This window comes from Vulpes vulpes, chromosome 2, assembly GCF_048418805.1.
Source record: "Vulpes vulpes isolate BD-2025 chromosome 2, VulVul3, whole genome shotgun sequence".
In the NCBI taxonomy this organism is placed as follows: domain Eukaryota; kingdom Metazoa; phylum Chordata; class Mammalia; order Carnivora; family Canidae; genus Vulpes; species Vulpes vulpes.
This window is the reverse complement of record NC_132781.1, coordinates 147125870-147147557: the sequence shown is the minus strand read 5'-3', so window position 1 is coordinate 147147557 and position 21688 is coordinate 147125870. Positions and strand designations below refer to the sequence as shown.

The following is a 21688-nucleotide window of genomic DNA, read 5'->3' as shown; positions in this document are numbered from 1 at the left end:
GTGTTTATGGAGAACAGACCTGATTTACTCAAATTTATTCATTTTTTAAAAAAAGTAAATAATTTTTAAACTTTGGTATATTTATTATTTTTCCTAATAAATTACTTGCTACTGACACCTTATAACCAGTGGTTTTGTGTCAACAAAGTTGAGTAAAGTTGATTTGAAAGACAATCCAACTAGGTATTGCATATCAATCATTACAATAATGATTGTTTTTACAGGAACAGATACACTTGTACTTACTTCAAGGATACTTTTACTTTGGGTTTAAAATAGGGTGCGTTCTGGTCTGCCAAAAAGACGATTAAATCATTTCCTAAAAAAAGCGAATATACATTATTAGAGAAATATTTCCAAATAACTTCCAATCAGGGGTTACAAAAAGCGTTCTGGGTACTATTCTTAACAAAAGAAGTTTTATTTTACTCCAGTTCCTCTTCCCTCTCACAGTGAGTCCTACTTGTCTGAATGAATGGGGATACCTAACAGTGTATCACAAATTCAGTGTTAAGTGATACAGAAACAGGAAGGATGAACACGGAAAATGCAGTTGGCCAAAACAAACTGAGGCCAATGGCTTTTGCCAGGAATCAGATTAGGTGACTTAAAAGAACCATATAAAGAACGTGCCTTTTAACTATAGTCTACGTCAAGCCTTGTCTCCCCAAACCCAACAACATGATCTCTTCAAGGTTTTTTTTTTTAGTTTATCACACAGATGCATGGCACCAGGAAATAGGAACTCTTACTGTAGGTATCTGACTGGTAACAAGGATATGATTACATATTTATGAAAAAGTCGAATCCTCCAAGACCCTCCCTCCTCTTGTGGCTCCTATGGAACCATCTCCCAAGTTAGGGAGACTCATTGGCTGCATTCATGAGAACTCATCGCAACAGACTTTTGAAATTGTTTAATTAAACCCAAATCATCTTTAGAGTTAAGAGGAGAGTCTCTGTATCCAGTTTGGATGGAGTAGCTACTGGTTTGGCAGGATGCACCCTTCTTGCAATAAATACATAGTCATAAAAAGATAGGAAAATTATCCAGAGTCCAGAGCCACCTGGACCAAGATCCTGTGAAGCTCTGTATAAACCTGCTTCACTTTCTTCCTTAGTGGCCTTCATCTACCCAAGTTTGTGGGTACTCAAAATGCTAAGATCCTTTATTACCCACTGTTAGCATCAAGGTTGACAATACAGTTTGTTTAGTGATGGTTAAAGCAAATAACTCCTAAGAACCTCAAGTTGACAAGGAGAGCAGAGATTTGGAAGACTAGGGTGGTGACCAAAGTGAGGAAAAGGTCAGGTGCATAAAATAGCTCAGCAGGGAGAAGAATCTGCAGTTTGAGAATCCTTTCCCAAGGAGGCACTGGGTTTATCCATGGTCCCTGCAAAATGCTCGTGTGGGCTGTGGACTGTTCAGGGCATGGGGTGGGGGCAGGGCACAGTAGCTTCAAAGAAAGCTGGGACCTGACAAAGGGAGGGGCGGGTGAGTGAGGCAAATGAGAAGGTAGGTACGAGAAGAAATGGTCAAGCTGAAATCTTTTCCAGGTTCATTACAGGATAAGGAAGATTGAAGGAAGTAAAGCAGAAAGGAATAAAGGGGCTTTGGGAGGGAACAGAAGCAAGCTACAAAGTCTTTGGAATTAGGAAGGACTTTGGAAGGCAGGTGATTCCATGGGGGAGGAGAGGGTACGTGGGTGAAGGCCGCAGGCTTTTTAGTAACAACAACAAAAAATGTGGGGTGTTTCCAGGGCTTTGGTGGACAGATCAAACTGTGTGGGTGGCCGGGCCAGCACCCGGGGCTGGAGAAGATGGAGAAAACGGGCAAGCTGCAAAGGATGCTGGAGATAAAGGGAGAGACAGGGTTGGGAGAGAAGGGCTGGGAAATGCAGGAGGACCGGCCATCCGGGCGAGGGGTGTGGGGACACCGGGAGGGGCACAGGGACAGCGGACAGAGGGAGGGCCGGGCAAGCACTGACTTTCCCGCAGCACGAAGAGGTCCGTCTGCTTGTCGGAGTTGAGGTCTCCGAAGGCCGCCAGGGTGCCCCAGGCCTCGGCCCCAAAGAGCTCGGCCGTGACGTTGTGCAGCGCCCGCACCGGGACCGGCCCGACTCCCAGCAGCGCGAGCCCCCCGAGCAGCGGCGCCAGCAGCGCCCAGGAGCTAGGCAGCCGGCCCGCCGCCGCCATGGCAGCCCCTCGGCCCCCGCCCGCCGGCCCACTGCCGCGCTTGACGGCAGTCGGAAAGCACCGTGCGGCCGGCCGAGAGAAAAGGCGCACAGCCCCGACGCTCGTGGCTGTCGCCGCCGGTCCGTATCTCACTCTCTCCTAGGGCTACCCCTCTGACGCCTCGGAGGCCGCGGAGCTGGGTTGAAGACCGCCCTTGCGCTCACTTCCGGCCGGCGCGCCTCCCGACAGTGTCGCGCGGGGGGGGCGGGGCCTGCCGGGCGGAGCTGACAGGCGGCCCTGGGGGCGGTGGCCAAGACGGCCGGAGTGCGGTGGTGGGGGCGGCGGGGCTCATGGCTGAAGTGAACTGGAAGGTGTTGGAGCGGAGAGCCCGGGCCAAGCGCTCAGGTTTGGCTGGCTGGAGCGCCACCCCCTCCCCCCGGCACCCGGGTGGTGCACCCCCTCTAGCGCCTTGGGCGGGAGTCGGGGGGGGTGCTGGAGTTGAACTTGTGCCCGCGTGTTTCCCCTTGGAAAGCAGAAGGCGGCCCTGGCCTTGCTCCCCTGGTCTACGTCGACCTCCACCAGTGGGCGGTGGCCCCAACTTTACTACATAAATGTGTATTCCCCCCAGTGCTGTTTCGTGTGTGTTCCCGACCCCCGCCCCCACCTTGGAAAGTTAGGTGGTGGAGTCGGCTACGCCTGGAGAAATCCGGCGGCTGCCAGGGGCCGCGCAGCCCGCGCCCTCCCTCAAAAGTCAGATAGCTTCATCCTTAGGATGGGACTATGACATGGTCCTAGAAAACTGGCAGCGGGAAAGCGTTGCCTTGTTTCGTATCTCCCTTTTACGTTCTCGGCAAGTTCGGAGCCATAGCCGGTGGTCTCCGTGTCCCAAGCTGAGGGAGGACAGGGCCTGAGGCTGTGCAGGTGGCGGCGGGGGGGGGGGGGGCGGGGGGGGGGTCCCTCGAGCATGCTCAGGGCCCAGAAGGAAGTGGGCTTGTTCACCTGGGCAGGTGGCCCCAGGATTCGGATCCCTCTTGCGCGTCCCAGATGCAGAGCCGCGGAGGCCCGGAGCCGCGGCTGCGCAGGCGGTCAGCACCGCTGGAAGCCAGCCCCTCCACTGACTCGTCCAGACTGCAGAGTCACGACTTGCAAGTTAGCGCTCGGGGCTCATCACTCCTCTAGATGGAATTGAAACTTCCCTTATTTCTGGTTGGCTGGATAGAATCGTGAGCGAAAAGTGTGCCTCTAAAACAGGAAGGACGGGTGGAACGACAAGTGTTCCCTTAAGAATCTCCCCCTTTTACAGGATTGACGTTACTATGTGTCAATGTTGAGAGATGCTGATGTTGGACGAGGAAAGGCATAGCCCTGGGAACATCAGTTCAGCCTTTGCCTTGATACTGGGAGGGCTTTTTTGTTTTGTTTTGTTTTCTCAGCTAATATACCCCATTATGTTTGGGGTTTTTCCAGTTTGTGAAGTTCTTAGTTGTCTGTGGTGTAGTTTGCCTTTTTTCTTTTTTTTTAATTTATTTAAAGAAAGCATCTAATTTCATAAATCCTACAGGAGAAATTCATTCAGTCTTTGCTGATTTCATTATGTTTTTAGACCTTATTTTAAAAGTTCTGCGCTATTTACTTAGGTTATAGCAAAACTACCCCAAAAGTATGAGAAATTTTTTGACAAGTAAGTCCTTAGTACATTTCAGAGTCAGTATAGTTCCTTGGAGTAATCACATATATTTTTGTTTCACGCTTCTTAAATTTTTTGTGTCATATTGAAATATTGACTAACAATGTGTCTACCTGGGCTATAAAAAGTGTTAATTGGATTGCTAATAACCTGGTCAAAGAGAGTAACATGAGTTTTCTTACAGGGAACTGAGCTCTGCCCTCAACGTCTATATTACAGCATTTCTCTTTTCTCTTAATAAGCATACAGCGTTTATTCTCCAGTCTTTATTTTCTCTGAATTGCATGTCTTAACAGTAAGCTTTGAAGACCTACCTTCTCTTTCTTAGGTGAGGGGGGGAAAAAAAAAGCCTGATTGTATTTAACTTTTGTTGAATGCAGTCAGTTAAGTCCAGTTTCATGTGCAAGGTAGTTAAGTGCGTAGTATAAATGTTGGATGTTACTGTATATATCATCGTAGTAAAAGAGTTACCATTTGAAGTCATTCCTCCAAATTAGTTGAGGTTTCAGGTTCTAACTCTGTAAGGTGTTACTAAGTTTATCGAATGAATCATTGATTTCCTGTGTCATTAAAAATAATCATTGATTCCTGTGTCTTTTAGAATAACGTATAAACTGAGCTTAGTTTAAAACTTGGGCTAACCTGATTCTGAGATAGATACCACTGCAAAGTTCTGAGCATTGTTACATAGTCACATAATCACTTCATTGCTCAATAGAGTATGTTACACTTATGTAATGTTTAATAAGTAGATATTATATATTTCCTGCCTCATCCATATAAGCAAACGTAATTTATCAAAGCAAAGAAAATCAGATTTTCAAGTCATTAAAAAGAAAATAAAATTATAATGAACCTCAATTATTGCCTTTGTTGCACACTGCATCATGTTAATAACTGCTCACACTGCTTTCAATTAATCTAACGCTGATTGCTTCTAACCTTCACTAAACAGTTTTGAAAATTGCTGTAGTTTAGCCTGCGACACTTATGATTAGAGTCAACAATTTGAAATGGCCAGCTCACCTGATGCCGTCATCTCTTCTCCTCCAGCTTTCTTAAGGTCTGGTAAGTGTGTAGACCCCAAACGGGTCACTTGGTAATTTTAAATACCTTTATTTCTGAAGATTGATGTCAACCATGTTGGTATAATTTTTTAAAAATTTCTTCTTTGGTGGACCCAAGCCTTAGTATCATTTCTGCTGTTGTTAGGTTCAACTTTTTACTTAACTGTATGTTGAGTGTGGCCTGTGGTGTGTTTTATAAGGCATGAGAAGGGTAAGAATGGAGATCCTGTCCTTATACCAGCTCTGTGTGACCCGAGCCTAGGAGCCACAATGCCTGGGAGCCTCAATTGTAAAATGGGTAACCTATAAAGCTTCTTAAGTGACTATCATCTCCTTGCATAATGGAAATAACTTCTATAAATGAGAAATTCTTGGTTAGTGTTAGAATTATTTCCTTGCCATCAACTACCTGCAAAGTAGGTTTTTCTTTTTTTAAGAGGGAGAGATGGGAGGAGGGGTGGGGAGAGAGAGAAAGAGAGAGAGAGAATTTTAAGCAGCCTCCATGTTCAGCATGGAGCCTGATTCGGGGCTCAATCTCATGAGCCTGAGATCATGACCTGAGCGGAGATCAAGAGTCAGACACTTAACTGACTGAGCCATCCAGGTGCTCCTGTGAAGTAGGTATTTTTATATACAGTTTTATAGATAGGAAGCTCACGAAGGTAAAGCATCTTGCCCCAAATCTTAGACTATTATGTTTCAAGGCTGTGTGCTTTGCCTTCCACCTCAGGCATCCTAGTATAAGGGCTAGAGGAGACATTGGCACAGTAGCTCTTAGACTGTCACGTTGAGACCCTTTGCAAGCTTGATGAAAGCTGATTGTTTCCCTGATGAGTGCCCAGGATTTGGAAGACATTTTCAAGGAAGTTCATGCATCTAAGAGAGACCACCTTTGTATTCTCATTAGGAATTCAGGTCTTTGGATGTAATCATTCTTCCTTTACAGAGGAAGAAAAGGCCTTTGTTTAGTGGCCATAGAGGTAAAATGAAGACTAAACACTTTACAGCTTTTTCCTGTAGGTAGTTACCCATCTTGGCCATTTAAAGCCTGTTCATTGTATGAACACTCTGGGAGAAGCCTGTTGGCAAGAGGCTGCTTTTTGTCTCAAAAATGTCTTAAGCAGAATATTCAACCTCAAGGCTCATTAATAGGTAAATGTGGGATGAGGCAGCCCAAGCCCTGACAGTGATTCCCCCTTTATTTCCTTTTAGACTTTAAATCCTATACTGGCAAGATTGAGGAGGAAACTCTTGAAATAGGAAGGAGCTTAAGGAAAAATCACAGATAAGAAAGCTCTGATTAAGGAATGAAAATGATCCTTGTCTTCAGTTGTCATCTGCTAAATAACAAAATAGCATATACTATATGATATTACAATTGATTTCGAATTTAATCTTTGAACTAAGAGAACAAGAAGACATGTATCTTTGGACTGTGCTTTCTGTAATTTAAGCACTCGGCTCTGTTTTCCATCTTGGCTTTCCTAATATTAAGGGCTTGGTGGGTTTCCAGCACTAGTAAAGTCATTCAGCAGTTATGCGGAAAGAGAATACTAAAGATACGCTTTTATGCATCAATAGTCCTGAAAATTTCAAGACATAAGGACTTAACATTATGTAGAGTGTTTTAACATTATATAGAGTGTCTGAAGGCATATACAAGAAACATTTCCAGTACTATGTTAAATTGAAATAAAATGCACCAAGAAACAAAATAGAAATATACCAAACCTCACAGTTTTAAAGAGTCTTAAGGAACCAATTCCTTGTGACTTATTTTCAACATTTACACTTTTTTTTTTGGGGGGGGGGGCTCTTCTAACCAAAACTTAATAATGACTTTAAAAACTCCTTAAATCTTTTATCTGTTTAAAAATACTCAGAGTATTTTTAAGAGAGAGATTTGCATTTATAATTTATTTACTAATTGAGAAATACTGCATTGGAAATGATTTGTTTTCTCCTTTGTGTCATTCTTTGGACATTATCATTGTACGAGAGTGTTTTAAGGAATAATTTCAGGGGGCCTGGGTGGCTCAGTCAGTTGAGTACCTGGCTTTTGATTTGGGCTCAGGTCATGATTTTGGGGTCCTGGGATCAAGTCCTGTGTCAGGCTCTGCACTCTGTAGGGAGTGTGCTTGAGGATTCTCTCTCCCACTGCCCCTCCCCTGTTCATTTGCTTGCTTTCTCTCTCTCTCACTCTCACTCTCTCTAAAATCGATCAATCAATCAATCCTAAGAAAAAGGAATAATTTTATTTAACAATTATTTTAAAGCATGTCCTTGGTTGACACCTGAGCTTTTCCCTGGTGCTTTTGGCTAGACACTATCCAATGTTACAAAAAATGAAAACCTTGATTGTACCTTTAATGAGTACCTTGATTTTGGAAAATTAATGTCCAATGTACCTAGATTGTTTTATTCATTGTTAACCCTCTTTATTTCTCCTGAATTTATTTCTATTTTGTCTTTGTTCTACCCTATGCTGAATTTGTTGTGTGCCCTGCATTTCTGTGTGTGCATGCTTAAGTTGTGCTCTGACTGCTAATGTGTCCATATGTGCTGTGGTTGAATATGATTTATTTGGTTTCCACTGCTTAAATCCAAAGAGATACCTGGAGGTCCCAGTTTTTCTTTAAAGAACCTTGGAGTAAAATGTACAAGACCATGAATTTATAGGCAAACTCCACCAGCAAAATAAGGTATGGAGTTAGGAAAGGAGTGTAGCATTCAGTACCTCATATTGCCTCCATTTTTCATGTGACTAGTACAGTTATGCAATATGTTAGGTTAACAGAGCTGGTCAGCAATAGCAGTCACGGTGGTGGTATTGCGGTTGAATTGTTTGTGGTAATTGTTATAGCATTTTGTAATGAGATAAGAAATGTCATGGTATTTTTAGTTTTATTCTTAGATAATAGTTTTAGAAGTTACTCTTTCCTAAAATGAAGTATCTCTATCTTAGCTCCCTAAGCTTATCACCATCTAAGTGAGTTTATCAGCTTAAGACTTGCATTTTTTCCTGATGTCTTTTTAGGTTCTTTGATTAATTTCCTTTTTTAATTTCATTTTATGGGCATATCAGTACTTGGTAAAATTTTATTATATATTCTGGGCATAACTCAACTCTTTATTTTACATATCTGACACCCTTCTTTTTTAGCCATTATTTGATAGCCCTGTCTTCAGCCTAATTTAACAATTAATCAAAAAGTTTCTTGTGGTTTTAAGAGATCACATACCTCGGCTTTTAGGCCACTGTGGGCCCCTTTAAAAAGCCTAAGAAAAGTATACATTTTGTATTCAACTAAAACTAAATCTTATCCTGGCTTTGTTCTTTACTATCTGTTTGATCTTGAACAAATTACTTTACATCTGGTGCCTGGCTCTTGATTTGGGCTCAGGTCATGATTTTCGGGTCCTGGGATCAAGTCCTGTGTCAGGCTCTGCACTGTGTAGGGAGTACAGGTAATACCTCAGGTAATACCTGAGAATTGGCTTCTTTTTCTATAAAAATAAGGGTAATAAAACCTACCTGGAAGGATTATTGTGAGAATTAAATAAGGTGTTACACACAAAACACTTGATATTTAGTAGCTGCCCAATAAATTTTAGTTCTTATCTTTCCTAACATGGTCTTTTACAATATTGCTGATAAGGTATTTAAGAATAGGACTTCTGCAAAAACAGATAAGGTTGCTTATCTCTCTTATTTTGATATCTATGATCTAGGTATCCATTTGATTAAGAAAACTTGTCATACTAAAACGCAATTAGCTTAAATTTGATTACCCATTATCTAGTTCTCATTTGACTCCAGTTCCATTTCATTTTTGTCAATAATCAGAAGTCTAAAGAAATTCTTTATGACAGTTTCCATGGAAACTCCTGTCAGAGAGTAGGGAGAGCAGTCATTGTTTTATGTACAGTTAGAGGTTATTTTTATCTTCTATTGGGTATGCAATGGGTTCCCTTCAAGTAGGATGGAATTTTCAGAAACACTTGTAAACTGTATCCTGCTGGGAGCTCTGATCTCTTCTTAGGAGGTCCCGCCCTATAATCTTAAAAGATTTAAGAAATAGAGGCCATATGATGTGGCTTAACTCTCCTGGCATGAATCTCATTGACCTTAAAGCTTGCTTTCTTTTTGTATCATTATCCTCAGCAGACATGATGCTTTAGATTCTATAAGTGAAATAGTTTCATGAGGAGTACAATGTCTTATTCTCACTGTTTCAGATTGTTACAGAATACTCACATTGCGCATCCCAAAATCTGTTTTCCTCTTCATGTTTTCTTTATCTTCAGTCGTCTGTGAGGCAAGAGAAAGGATAGGAGGAACTTTCACAATTCCTAATTCTGATCCAGGTGCCTAGTGAACATTTCCAAATGGGTGTATGATGGGCATCTCAAATGAAACCTGGCCAAAACCGAACTCTTGTATCTAATTCCTGTTCCTACCCCAAACATGCACCTCCTTAATCTTCATCTCAGTAAACTAAACCATTATTCTTCCAGCTGTTCAAGCTAAAGATACAGAGGTTATTCCATTTTTCTTCATCTTTTTTTATTCAATTCATTTGTAAATCCTTTCTACTTCATCTCCAAAAATGTATACCAAAATCTGTCTATTTTTCTCCATCTGTACTCCTGCCTCTCTAGATTAAGCCACTTTCATCTCTGATCTAAACTACTGAGATAGCCTGGAAAGAACTCACGTTCTTGCCTGAGTACAATCTGTTCTCCACCCAGCAGTGAGAAGATTCTTTTAAACATGTATGTCAGATCATGTCACTTTCCTGTGATCATTTATTATCTTTAAGCATAAAATCCACAGTCCCTTCCCTTGGGTGACCCAAGGCACTTGGCTGTTGCCTATCTCTGTAATCTTCTCATGGAACACTCCATTCCTCACCCATTGCTCTTCAGCTATGCTGACTTGTTTTGGTTGCTTAAGACTCAATTTTGTTTCACTTAGGCTCCCTGTGATAGCTAGTTCCTCTGCCTATGAAGCTCTCTATCCTGGTGTTTGATAGCATGTGCTTGTCCCTTTTGGTTGTCTTTTAGGTTCTCATCTTAAACTTAAGTATCCTTTAATGTCTATCTAATCTCAATGACCCCAAGACACATCACTCTTAATTCTAATGCTCTGTAGTATACTTCTCACTATTTGATATTTTTCTCTTGCCTGTCACATATGAGAGAACAGATTTCATCTGTTTTGTCCTTTCCTGTATCCCTAGAGCCTAGAAGAGGTCTTGGAGCATAATATATGTTCAGTAAATCATATTGTTTAGAAAATTGTATCACTTATCACACCTGAGTCCCTCCTGCCCCTTTTGAGAGACTGTCATCATGTGTTTACTATACAGACTTTAGACTCATACTACTAGGCTCAGATTCCAGTATGATACTTATAAACTATTTGAATTGTTTTTCTATCTACTTTCCCTCATTGGGTAGTAGAGATAATAGTATTTCCTTCATAAGTTATTTCGTGAAGGTAAAATAATGCCTGTGAAGTACCTGGTGGTTGTAGTAGTGGTACTAATAATAACAATAAAGATTATAATGTTGATGATGACAGCAGTGACTAATGTAGTAGTTAATTTTTATTAAGTATTTAATATGTGAAAAGCAGTGTTGTTTTCAGTGCGTTTCATTTAAATCTCACAGCAATTCTTTGCCGTAGGTACTATTACTTCTCTCTTGAAAAAAAAAAAAAAGAAGTAAATTCACATAAAGTCATGAAGCTGTGATACAGACTCTGGCAGAACCACTGCTAACCACTGCTGCCTTCCTCTTCTTCATTATGTATAATGCCTAAGTGTTCCACAGATGAATGGCAGTGATTATTGTTTATATCTTGGTTATGTTCACGGCTCTTCTCTCACTCATTTCAGATTAACTAATGTTTATGGGGTTCTCTAATGTCATAGGAAGTTTGTAATATATAATACTGGTTTTAGAGAGCTCATAGCCTAATGGAATTTTATGTAGAGCTAAAGGTGACTTTAGTGCTCTTGTATACATAGAATCTCTGTCTCTCTCTTGGACTATTTCCTACTTAACTTTGCTGCCTAGGCCCTCATCTACCCTCATACCACCTCCAGCAAGCAACGTTCTACAAGCTCCTATCTGGATGATTTTTCTAAAACAAAAACTGACCTGTTACTTTCTTACTTAATACCACTCATCAGCTCCCCGTCTCTTGCAGCATTAGTGTGGGACTTTAGTAAAATCTTCTCTGGAAGTAACATTTGAACCAAAGGAGGAAATAGAAGTCAAATGAAAATTTAGGGTGAAGAGGGTTCTAGGCTATGATCATGGATAGATAGAGCTGGACATTTGAGGAGCATTGAAAAGGCCAAAGAACAAAGCATTGTGAATGACAGGAATAGGAGAGAGAAGATGACTGAGATGGGCTGGCCATTGGAAGCCTTGAAGATACTTCGGTTTTATTGTAAATGAGAGGGAAAGCCATTGAAAATTTGAGGTAATACAGTGATAAGACCAAGTAACATTTTATGAAGATCCTCTGGCTACTAAGTGAAAAATAGTTTGGAGAGTGGGAGAAGATAGGGAGTAGCTGATGGCAGACACCATGTGTAATATGTCTGTTTCTGACACTTAACACAGGAACACAGGGTACAATGTCAGACATGTAGGTCACTCAGTCCATGTTGGGTGATGAATGTCTATGAAAGGGCAGATATTGGCTCTGTCATCAGTCCAGATTCAGAAAATGTGATCACCTAGGGCAGCTCTGGTGGCTCAGTGGTTTAGCGCCGCCTTCAGCCCAGGGCATGATCTTGGAGACCCGGGTTCAAGTCCCACATCAGGCTCCCTGCATGGAACCTGCTTCTTCCTCTGCCTGTGTCTCTGCCTCTCTCTCTGTGTATCTCATGAAAAATAAATAAAATCTTAAAAAAAAAAATGTGATCACCTTGATTATGCATTAGAATCCATTTAGCATTTATCACATAATTTTTGACTCAACAGACTTTTAGAATTCAACAGATTTCCTGTGTGTGTGTGTGTGTGTGTATATATATATACACATATACATATATATAGTAAATTCTTATAAATCTTATTCTTATGTCATTATAATTTTTGTCCATATTTTAAAATGACAGATTGGCCATTCTATTCCCGAAAAATAATCTGCAAAATTTTGCTAGGTTCTGCTGTATCTTTTCTTGGTTCAGACTGAAAGATGCATATAGCATTTGATTTACCTGTTAATAGATACTGGGTTTGTGACAGATATAAATATTTTATTTTTACTAGTAAACACATAATAGAATATGTCTTTTAAGATTTTGAGGGAGGTTTATTTTTAAATCTCTAGGTAGAAAACAGAAATTGTAACTGTTGATATAAACCTGGTTTTGAAAAATTAGTAAATGCTTTTTGATCGTTCATTATAGTTTTCTGTGATGTGTTTTTAATAAATTCATACTTGTTCTCATTTTTGTCACATTAGGGTTTGGCTGCATTGGTTAGAGGTAGTTTTTAAAAGATGAAAAAACTTGTTCCTGTTTTCTATTTTGTTCCTTTTTTTCTTACAGATTTTATTAGTTACTTTTTACCAACAATGATATGACTATACCTTCATCCTTTAAAGCCAATTATTCATTTTTAATTTTTTGATTTCATAGCTTTCTTCTCTTGCAGTTCATATTTCACGAATTTCTTGAGGAAGTTGCTTTTTATAGATGAATGGTGATTTCCAGAAACCAGTGTGAATCTTCTTATGTGTATAATTGAAATAGGCCATTTTTATAGGTTCTGATATATGTCTCGTGTTCTTGGTTGTCTTTCAAATATACAGCATTAGTTTTTAACTTGTTACATAAAAATTTTAAAGCTTATTGTTGTATTTGCTAATAAAGCAATAATAAATCCGTAACCTCACACCATATCCATGGCCTGCCTTTTTGGCATTTAAGATTCAAGTCTTATAGCTCAGGACTGAATTTTTGCAAATATATAGATCCTGCTCATGGAGATGAACAGCCATGATGTTGTTATTTGGTAACAGACTGAGTCTTATTGCTAAAGCTGTGCAGGTATTCTGACAAGTACAAGCCCAGGGTTTGGGATTGGACAGTTGAGCTTTGGACAGTATTTTATCACATACGTTTCTGGTATATTTTGAACATACTCGTATCATGTGCTTAACTTGTTATTTTCTGTTACATTTCTATCTTCGCTTTGCAGGTGAACCAGTGAAGAATTTTTTGTGTATTTGAATTCTTTTTCTTTATGTGGTTCAATTAATTTTAAACTTGGTCATAAATATCTGATAATTTCTTCTAGTTGTAGAAAATCAGTTTGTCATAAACATGACCTTGGCTTGCTGTGGCTTTAATCAGTGTACTGTTTTTTTCTGTGAAGTTTTCAGCTTTATGGACAGATGTTTGTTAGTTTTTGAAATTTACATCTGAACTTTTAACAGTTTCTAATTTATAGTGATTTCAGTCTCATCTTTTTTTTTTCTTTCTTCTAAATATATTCTTTCATGAATTTGCATCTGTAACCAAATGGCAGTTGTACAGATTTAATTCTTCAGAAATTAATGATTAGGGAATAAACCTCTAAACTTACTGTGATCTTTTGTTTTAAATATTTTGATATAAGCATTTACTGATCATATGATAATGGAAATTTTGGCATGTCTCAAGTAACTCTTATGTGTGAATGAGAGAGTATGTGTGGGTATAATTTGACCATAGACCTTGCTATCTTAATGTAGGTTGTATTACTATGTCCTCTCTCCTCTAGTAAAAACTTTTTATCTAGTAAGTTTTTTTTGTTTTGTTTTGTTTTTTTGAACAACAGAACATCCTATGGCCAAGAGATTTCAAGGTCGGCAGCACTGTTGGGCTTTTGTTTTTTGTTGTTCTGTTTTGTTTTTCATTTTTTCCCCAAAATTTTATTTATTTATTTAATTTTATTTAATTTTATTATTTTATTATTTTATTATTTTTTGTTTGTTTATTTTAGAGAGCAGGTAGGGGTGAAAATATTGGTGGAAGAATCCAGCCACCTGATGACTCCAAAATTTATTTAAATATAGTATCCATGACCCATGTTTCCAGGGAATTTAAAACATTGGTTTCCATTGACCACACAATCCAATTCCAAAGAATCACATACTTAAATGTTCTTTTTTTTTTTTTTTTAATTATATCTTTTTTTTATGGACTTGACACAGAAGAAGGAGGAGGAGAGAGGAAGGACAAAAATAGTTCAGAGTGATGATGTAAATAGGCTTGTTGTGTGTGTGTGTGTGTGTGTGTGTGTGTGTGTCTGCACTGAGAAAACGAGTCAGAGGCCTAACTAGCTGAGCCACCCAGGTGCCCCAGCACTCAATAGTTTTTGACTAGATTGGTATTATAGATTTGGTTAGGTAACTTCATCTGGAAATTCATACTAAGAAATCTGGAGCTCTAGAGAAAATGTAGTAAACATCAATGAGGCTTTGCTCATGATGTGGTATAGGAAATAAAGCCATGCTCTACTAGGTGACCTTTTAGACTTCAAACTTTCATACTTCTAAGTACATTTTAAAACATAACTTATTTAAGAATAATTTTTTTTAAGAATAATTATTTAAAAATGTTCTCTAAACATAATTTTATTTGATATTATGCTGTTCTTTGGTAGAGTGTATTAGCATTTCAGTTGATACATTTCTGCTTGGATGAGAGTTTTCCTGTTCAATTGTATTTCTTTTAAATGGTCTACTGATGACAATGAAGTTTTCATGTTAAATATTTGTAATATTTAATATATTTATATAATTCTTATATCAAGAGCTTATTTTCTTAATTTACATATTTCTGAGTGATTATCTTTGCTTGATGGACTCTTTTATTAGTATTTATTTTATTGTGGTATAATTGATATATAACATCTTAGTTTCAGGTGTATAACATAATGATTAAGTATTTGTATACACTGCCAATTTATCACCACAATAAATTATTATTCATTACCATAGAAAATAACAATTTTTTTTTTGTTGTTGTTACTGGGATTTCTAGATTTATTCTCTTAGCAACTCTCAAATACAAATACAGTATTGACCGTAGTCACCATGCTGTGTAATACACCACCATGACTCTTTTGTTGTAGGATGTTTTTATCTTCACCCATTTTGCTTGCCCCCATACTCCTTCTCCCCTTTGGCAGCCACTGACCTGTTCTCTGTATCTATGACTTTTTGTTTTTTCGTTTGTTTTTTAGATTCCACATACAAGTGAAATCATACAGTATTTGACTTTGACATTTCACTAAGCATAATACCCTCAAGGTCCAACCGTGTTGTTGCAAAAGGCAAGATTTCATTCTTTTTTATGACTGAATTAAAAACTCCATACAAGTACAACTCCTTTGAATAATACATCTCCATTGTGTGTGTATGTGTGTGTGTGTGTGTGTGTGTACCACAATTTATGCATTCATCTGTGATGAACTCTTAGGTTGTTTCTAGATCTTGGTTTTTATAAATAATTCTGCAGTGCACATGGTAATACATTTATCTTGTTGAATTAGTGTTTTTGTTTTCTTTGTATTAATATCCAGAAGTGGAATTGCTGGATCATATGGTAGTTCTTTTTTTTTATTTTCGAGGAATCTGCATACTGTTTTCTATTGTAGAAAACAGTATGCAGAACCAATTTAATTCCCATCAGCAGTGCACAAGTGTTTCCTCTTCTCAGCATCCTCGCTAACACTTGTTTTGTCTTGCCTTTTCAATAATAGTTATTTTAATATATGTGAGATGATATCTCATTATAGTTTTGATTTGCATTTCCCTGATAATTAGTGATATTGAGCATCTTTTCATGTGTCTGTTAGCCATGTGGATGTCTTCTTTGGAAAAATGTGTATACAGATCCTCTGCCCATTTTTTAAATTGGATTGGTTTTTTTGGTGTGAATTGTAGGAGTTCTTTATGCATTCTAGGTACTAGCCCTTTATTGGATATTATTTGCAAATATTTTCTTTCACTGAGCAGGTTTCCTTTTCATTTGATCTCCTTTGCTGTACAGAAGCTTTTTAGTCTGTTGTAGTTCCACTTATTTGTTTCTTCTTTGTTGCTTTTGCTTTAGGAGTCCGATTCAAAATATTGTCATTGTGACTGATGTCAGGCTTATTGCCTGTGTTTTCTTCTAGGAATTTCATGTTTTCAGGCCTTAAATTCAAGTCTTTAATCCCTTTTGAGCTAATTTTTGTATATAGTATAAGATAGTTTAGTTTGTTTATTTGTTTCTTCCTTTCTTTCTGTTTTTTTTAAACATGTGGCTGTCCAGGTGTCCCAACACCATTTATTGAAGAGACTGCCCTTTTCCCATTGTATAGTCTTGGCTTTCTTGTCATAAATTAATTGACCATATATGTATGATATTATTTCTGGGCTCTCTATTCTGTTCCATTGATCTGTGTTTCTTTTCTTATGAAAATACAATACTGTTTTGATTACCATAACTTTGTAATATAGTTTGCAATCAGAAATCATGATACATCTAGTTTCATTGTTCTTTCTGAAGATTGTATTTTCTATTTATGTTTTTTTGTGTTACTATACAAATTATAGGATTGTTTTTTTCTTTTTTGTGAAAAATGTCATTGGAATTTTTATAGGGATTGTATTGAATCTGTAGATTACTTTAGGTAATATGGATATTTTAAAATATTCTTCTCATGAGCGCAGAATATCTTTCCACTTATTTGTGTCTTCTTTGATTTCTTTCATTTAATGTCTTGTAGTTTTTATAGTGTTCACATCTTTCACCTCCTCAGTTAAATTATTTGTAGGCATTTTCTCCTTTTTGATGCAACTGTAAATGGCATTGTTTTCTTAATTTCTTTTTCTAACTCATTATTAGGTACGAAAACACAACTGATTTTAGGATATGGATCTTATGATAATTTTTGGTGATGTCTTCAGGGTTTTCTGTGTATAAAATCATGTCATCCACAGATAATGACAGTTTTACTTCTTTTCCAGTTTAGTTTCCTCTTATTTCTTTTAATTGCTTAATTGCTCTGGTTAAGACTTCTAATACTATGTTGAATTAAAGTACCAAGACTGGGGATCCCTGGGTGGCGCAGCGGTTTAGCACCTGCCTTTGGCCCAGGGCGCGATCCTGGAGACCCGGGATTGAATCCCACGTCGGGCTCCCGGTGCACGGAGCCTGCTTCTCCCTCTGCCTGTGTCTCTGCCTCTCTCTCTCTGTGTGACTATCATAAATTAAAAAAAAAAAAAAGTGCCAAGACTGGGTATCCTTGTTTTATTCTGGTCTTACAGGAGGAGGTTTTAGCTTTTCACAATTGAATATGATGTTGGCTGTGGGCTTGTCAAATGGACCTTTATTATTTTGAAGTACATTTCCTCTATATCCATTTTGTTAAGTTTTTATCATAAATGGGTATTGAATTTATAAAATGCTTTTTCTGCATCTGTTGATATGATCATCTGATGTTTATCCTTCCTCTTATTAATGTGATGTATCGCGCTGATTGATTTGTGAATATCGAACTGTTCTGGCATTCATTTGATTGTGGTGAATGACTTTGTTGTTGAGGTGCTTTGTTAATATTTTGTTGAGGATTTTGTATCTTTGTTCTTTGGAAATATTGGCCTATAGTTTTCTTTTGTTTTTGTTGTGTCTTTGGTTTTGATATTAGGGTAATACTTACTTCTTAGAATGAATTTTGATGCTTTCCTTTATCTTCAATTTTTTGGAATGGTTTAGGAAGAAGAGATATTAACTCTTTTTAAATGTTTGATAGGATTTACCTATGAAGCCATCTGGTCCTGGACATTTTTCTTTGGGAGGATTTTGATTAGCGATTCAATCTTCATACCAGTATTCATTGTATTCAAATTTTCTGTTTCTTCAATGATTCCATCTTGAAGATTGTGTTTCTAGGAATTTATCTGTTTCTTCTAGGTTGTCTAATTTGTTGGCATGAAATTGGTCATAGTAGGCTCTTAGGATTCTTTTGTAATTTTCTGATTTATTTGAGCCCCCTGTTTTTCCTTAGTGGGTCTAGCTAAAGGTTTGTTAATTTTATTTTTTTGAAAGAGACCACTTAGTTTCATTCATGTTTTCTATTTTCTTTTAAAACCTTTATTTTATTTATTTAAAGTCTTATCTTTATTATGGGCTTCCTTCTACTAACTTTTGGTTTTGTTTATTCTTCTTTTTCTAATTCCTTTAGGTTTAAAGTTAGAGTGTTTATTTGAGATTTTTCTTTTTTTTTTTTTTTTGAGGCAAGCCTTAATCATTATGAACTTTTTTCTTTTTAAAGATTTTATTTTATTTTTTTATTCATGGGAGACACACACACACACACACACACACACAGAGAGAGAGAGAGAGAGAGAGGCAGAGACACAGGCAGAGGGAGAAGCAGGCTCCATGCAGGGAGCCTTACATTGGACTCGATCCCGGGTCTCCAGGATCAGGCCCTGAGCTGAAGGTGGTGCTAAACCGCTGAGCCACCTGGGCTGCCCTACATTATGTACTTTTTATTTAAAACTACTTTTGCTACCTCTATTGACTTTGGTATGTTGTATTCCCATTTTCATTTGTTTCAAGGTAATTTTTGATTCGTTCTTTCTGTGTTGACTCCTTTGTTGTTGAATAGCATGTTGTTTATTATTCACGTATTTGTGATTTTTCCAGTTTTCTTCTTGTTATGTTATTGTAGTTTGATGTCATTATGTTTATAAGAGATGCTTGATATTATTTCAGTCTTCTTAAATTTATTGAGACTCGTATTGCGGCCTAACATATAATCTAGCCTGGAGAATGTTCCATGGGACACATGTGCCCTTGAGAAGAATGTTTATTCTGCTGCTTTTGAATGGAATGTTCTGTATATAGCCATTAAGTCCATCTGGTCTAATGTGTCATTTAAAGCCAGTGTTTCTTGTTTTTTTATCTGGAGGATCTATTCATTGATGTAAGGGGGTATTAATATTCTTTGATATTGTATTGCTATCAATTTTTTTCACTTGGGTGTGATAATATCTGTTTTATATTTTTAGGTATTCCTGTGTTGGTTGCATAAATATTTACAAAAGTTTTTTCCTTTTGTTACATTGACCCTTTTTATTATATAATGTGCATCTTTGTCTATTATTACATTCTTACTGTATTTTTTTCAGATATAAGTATAACTACCTCATCTTTTGTTTTCATTTTCATGAAATATCTTTTTCCATTCCTTCACTTCTGGTCTGTGTATCCTTACATCTGAGGTTAGTCTGTTGTACACAGCATAAAGATGAGTCTTGTTTTTTTACCCATTCAGTCACATCTGTGTCTTTTGATTGGCATATTTAGGCCATTGATATTTATTTATTTGTTTGTTTGTTTAAGATTTTATTTATTTAGTCATGAGAGACAGAGAGAGAGAGAGAGAGAGACACAGGCAGAGGAAGAAGCAGGCTCCATGCAGGGAGTCCGATGTGGGACTCGATCCTGGGTCTCCAGGATCAGGCCCTGGGCTGAGGCAGACGCTCAACTGCTGAGCCACCCAGGGATCCCGGCCATTAATATTTAAAGCAATTATTGATAGATGTGTACTAAATGCCATTGTGTTAATTGTTTTCTGGGTGTTTTGTAGTTCCTTTCTTCTTCTTTTGTAGTTTCCTTCTTCTCTTGCTTTCTTCATTTGTGGTATGATATTTTTCTTTAGTGTTATGTTTATATTCCCTTCTCATTGTTTTATATATTTACCATAGTTTTTACATTTTGTGTTGACTATTAGGCTTACATACAATATCCTGTATATATAACAATATTTTGGAGTAATAGCAAGTTACATTTAAATGCATTCTAAAACTACGTATGTACTCCCCTCATACTTTTTAATAATTTTGATGTCACATTTTACATCTTTTTGTTTTGTATACTTCCTAATTATTGTAGTTATTGTCATTTTTACTACTTTTGACTTTTAACATTCATACTAGCTTTATAAATGATTAACCCATTATTTTTTACCATTTTTAAATATTTACCAATAAGTTTTTTTACTTTCATTTTTCTTGTTCCTAATTAGTGCCCTTTCTTTTAAGTTTAAGGTAGTCTCTTTAACATTGCTTGTCAGGTCAGTTTAGTAGTGATGAACTCCTTTAGCTTTTGCTTGTCTAGAATACTTTTTTTATTTCTCTTTGAATTCTGAATGTTAAGCTTGCCAGGTAGAGTAATTTTCATTGCAAATTTCTTCCTTCCAGCCACCCCTTTCTGGCCTACAGCATTTCTGTTGACAGTCTTCTGGGTGTTGCATTGTATGTCAGAAGTCCCTATAGTTTGCTTAAAGATTTTATCTAAAATTCTTTTTTTCTTTAAAGATTTTATTTATTTGAGAGAGAGCAAGAAAGAGAAAACACAAGTGGGGTGAGGGGCAGCAGGAGAAGCAGAGTCCACCCCACTGAGCAGGGAACCTGATATGGGGCTTGATTCTGGGACTCTGATATCATTACCTGAACTGAAGGCAGATTCTTTTTTTTTTTTTTTTTATAATAATTATTTTTTTAAAATTTTTTTTTATTTATTTATGATAGTCACAGAGAGAGAGAGAGAGAGAGAGAGAGAGACATAGGCAGAGGGAGAAGCAGGCTCCATGCACCGGGAGCCTGATGTGGGATTCGATCCCCGGTCTCCCGGATCATGCCCTGGGCCAAAGGCAGGCGCTAAACCGCTGCGCCACCCAGGGATCCCTGAAGGCAGATTCTTAACTGACTAAGCCACCTAGGTGCCTCAAAGATTTTATTTTTAAGTAATCTCTACACCCACTGTGGGACTCAACCCTAAGATCAAAAGTTAGTGTGCTTTATTGACTGATTCAGCCAGGTTCATTTAAGATTCTCTATCTTTAATTTTTGACATTTTAATTATAATGTGTTTTGGTGTGGTCTCTTTGGGTTCATCTTAATTGCAGCTCTCTAGGCTTCCTGGAGCGTGATGTCTGTTTATTTCTCTAGGTTAGGTAAGTTTTTTTGCCGTTATTTCTTTAAGTTTTTAGTCCTTTTCCTGCTTCTCTTTCTGGCACTTCTATAATAATATTATTACATTTGATGTTGTCCCATAGGTCCCTTAAGCTGTCTGTACTTTTTAAAATAATTCTTTTTCTGTTTTTTTTTTTTGGGGGGGGGGTTAATTCCAGTGCCTGTCTTTTATCTCACTGATCCTTTCTTCTAGTTTATCTAGTCTGATTTGAATCCCTCTAGTGTGTTTTTTAATTCATTTATTATATTTTTTGGCTTTGTGACTTTTGTTGGGTATTTTTTTTTCTCTCCTCCACCTCCCCTCCCCCGGCCCCTCTCTTTATCTCTCTTTTTCTTTCTTCTTATTTGGTACTTTTAATATTCCCTGTCTGTTTAAGTTCTCTCTATATATGTGCATTCTTGCCTCGAGTTCAGCTTTATGATAATTACTATGCACTCTTTGTTAGATTAATTACCTATCTTTGCTTCATTAAGGTTTTTTTCCAAGGTTTCATTTTGTTTTGTTTGGAACATACTCTTTTATTCTCTCATTTTATTGATTCTGTTTGTTTCTATGTATTAGATAAGTAGCTACCTCTCCCAGTCTTGGCCTAGTTGCCTCATGTAGGAGAGGAACCTTATGGTTCAACCTTTCCCCAGCTCTTAGTTGTCACTCAATCCTTTGTGATCGTCTAAGCAGTTTGATTTATTCTTTATAATAAATAAATAAATAATTCT

At 37.7% G+C, this 21688-nt stretch overlaps 2 protein-coding genes across 9 annotated transcripts in view; one reads left to right on the top strand and one right to left on the bottom strand.

Moving 5' to 3' along the window:
- The window catches only part of ITFG1 (integrin alpha FG-GAP repeat containing 1), a 281953-nt gene extending 279528 nt beyond the window's left edge, over window positions 1–2425 (bottom strand). The window contains exons 1-2 of the mRNA XM_026014322.2: window positions 1989–2425; window positions 247–319 (exon numbers count right to left, since the gene is read on the bottom strand). Of these exons, the coding sequence (XP_025870107.1) occupies window positions 247–319; window positions 1989–2196 (281 nt within the window). The 5' untranslated portion in view covers window positions 2197–2425. The remainder of the gene's footprint in view (window positions 1–246; window positions 320–1988) is intronic.
- Window positions 2422–21688, top strand: part of PHKB (phosphorylase kinase regulatory subunit beta) — a 212831-nt gene continuing 193564 nt past the window's right edge. Inside the window, exons 1-3 of one of the 8 annotated variants that reach the window (XM_072750293.1) lie at window positions 2452–2580; window positions 4818–4930; window positions 15187–15276. Coding sequence is in view for 6 of the 8 variants with exons in the window: in XM_072750287.1 (XP_072606388.1) it covers window positions 2526–2580 (55 nt within the window). In the remaining 2 variants the exon portion in view is untranslated. Of the gene's footprint in view, window positions 2581–3253; window positions 3857–4046; window positions 4191–4790; window positions 4931–15186; window positions 15277–21688 lie in introns of those variants that run through there. The other 7 variants (XM_072750288.1, XM_026014319.2, XM_072750291.1 and 4 more) reach the window with 7 other exon arrangements.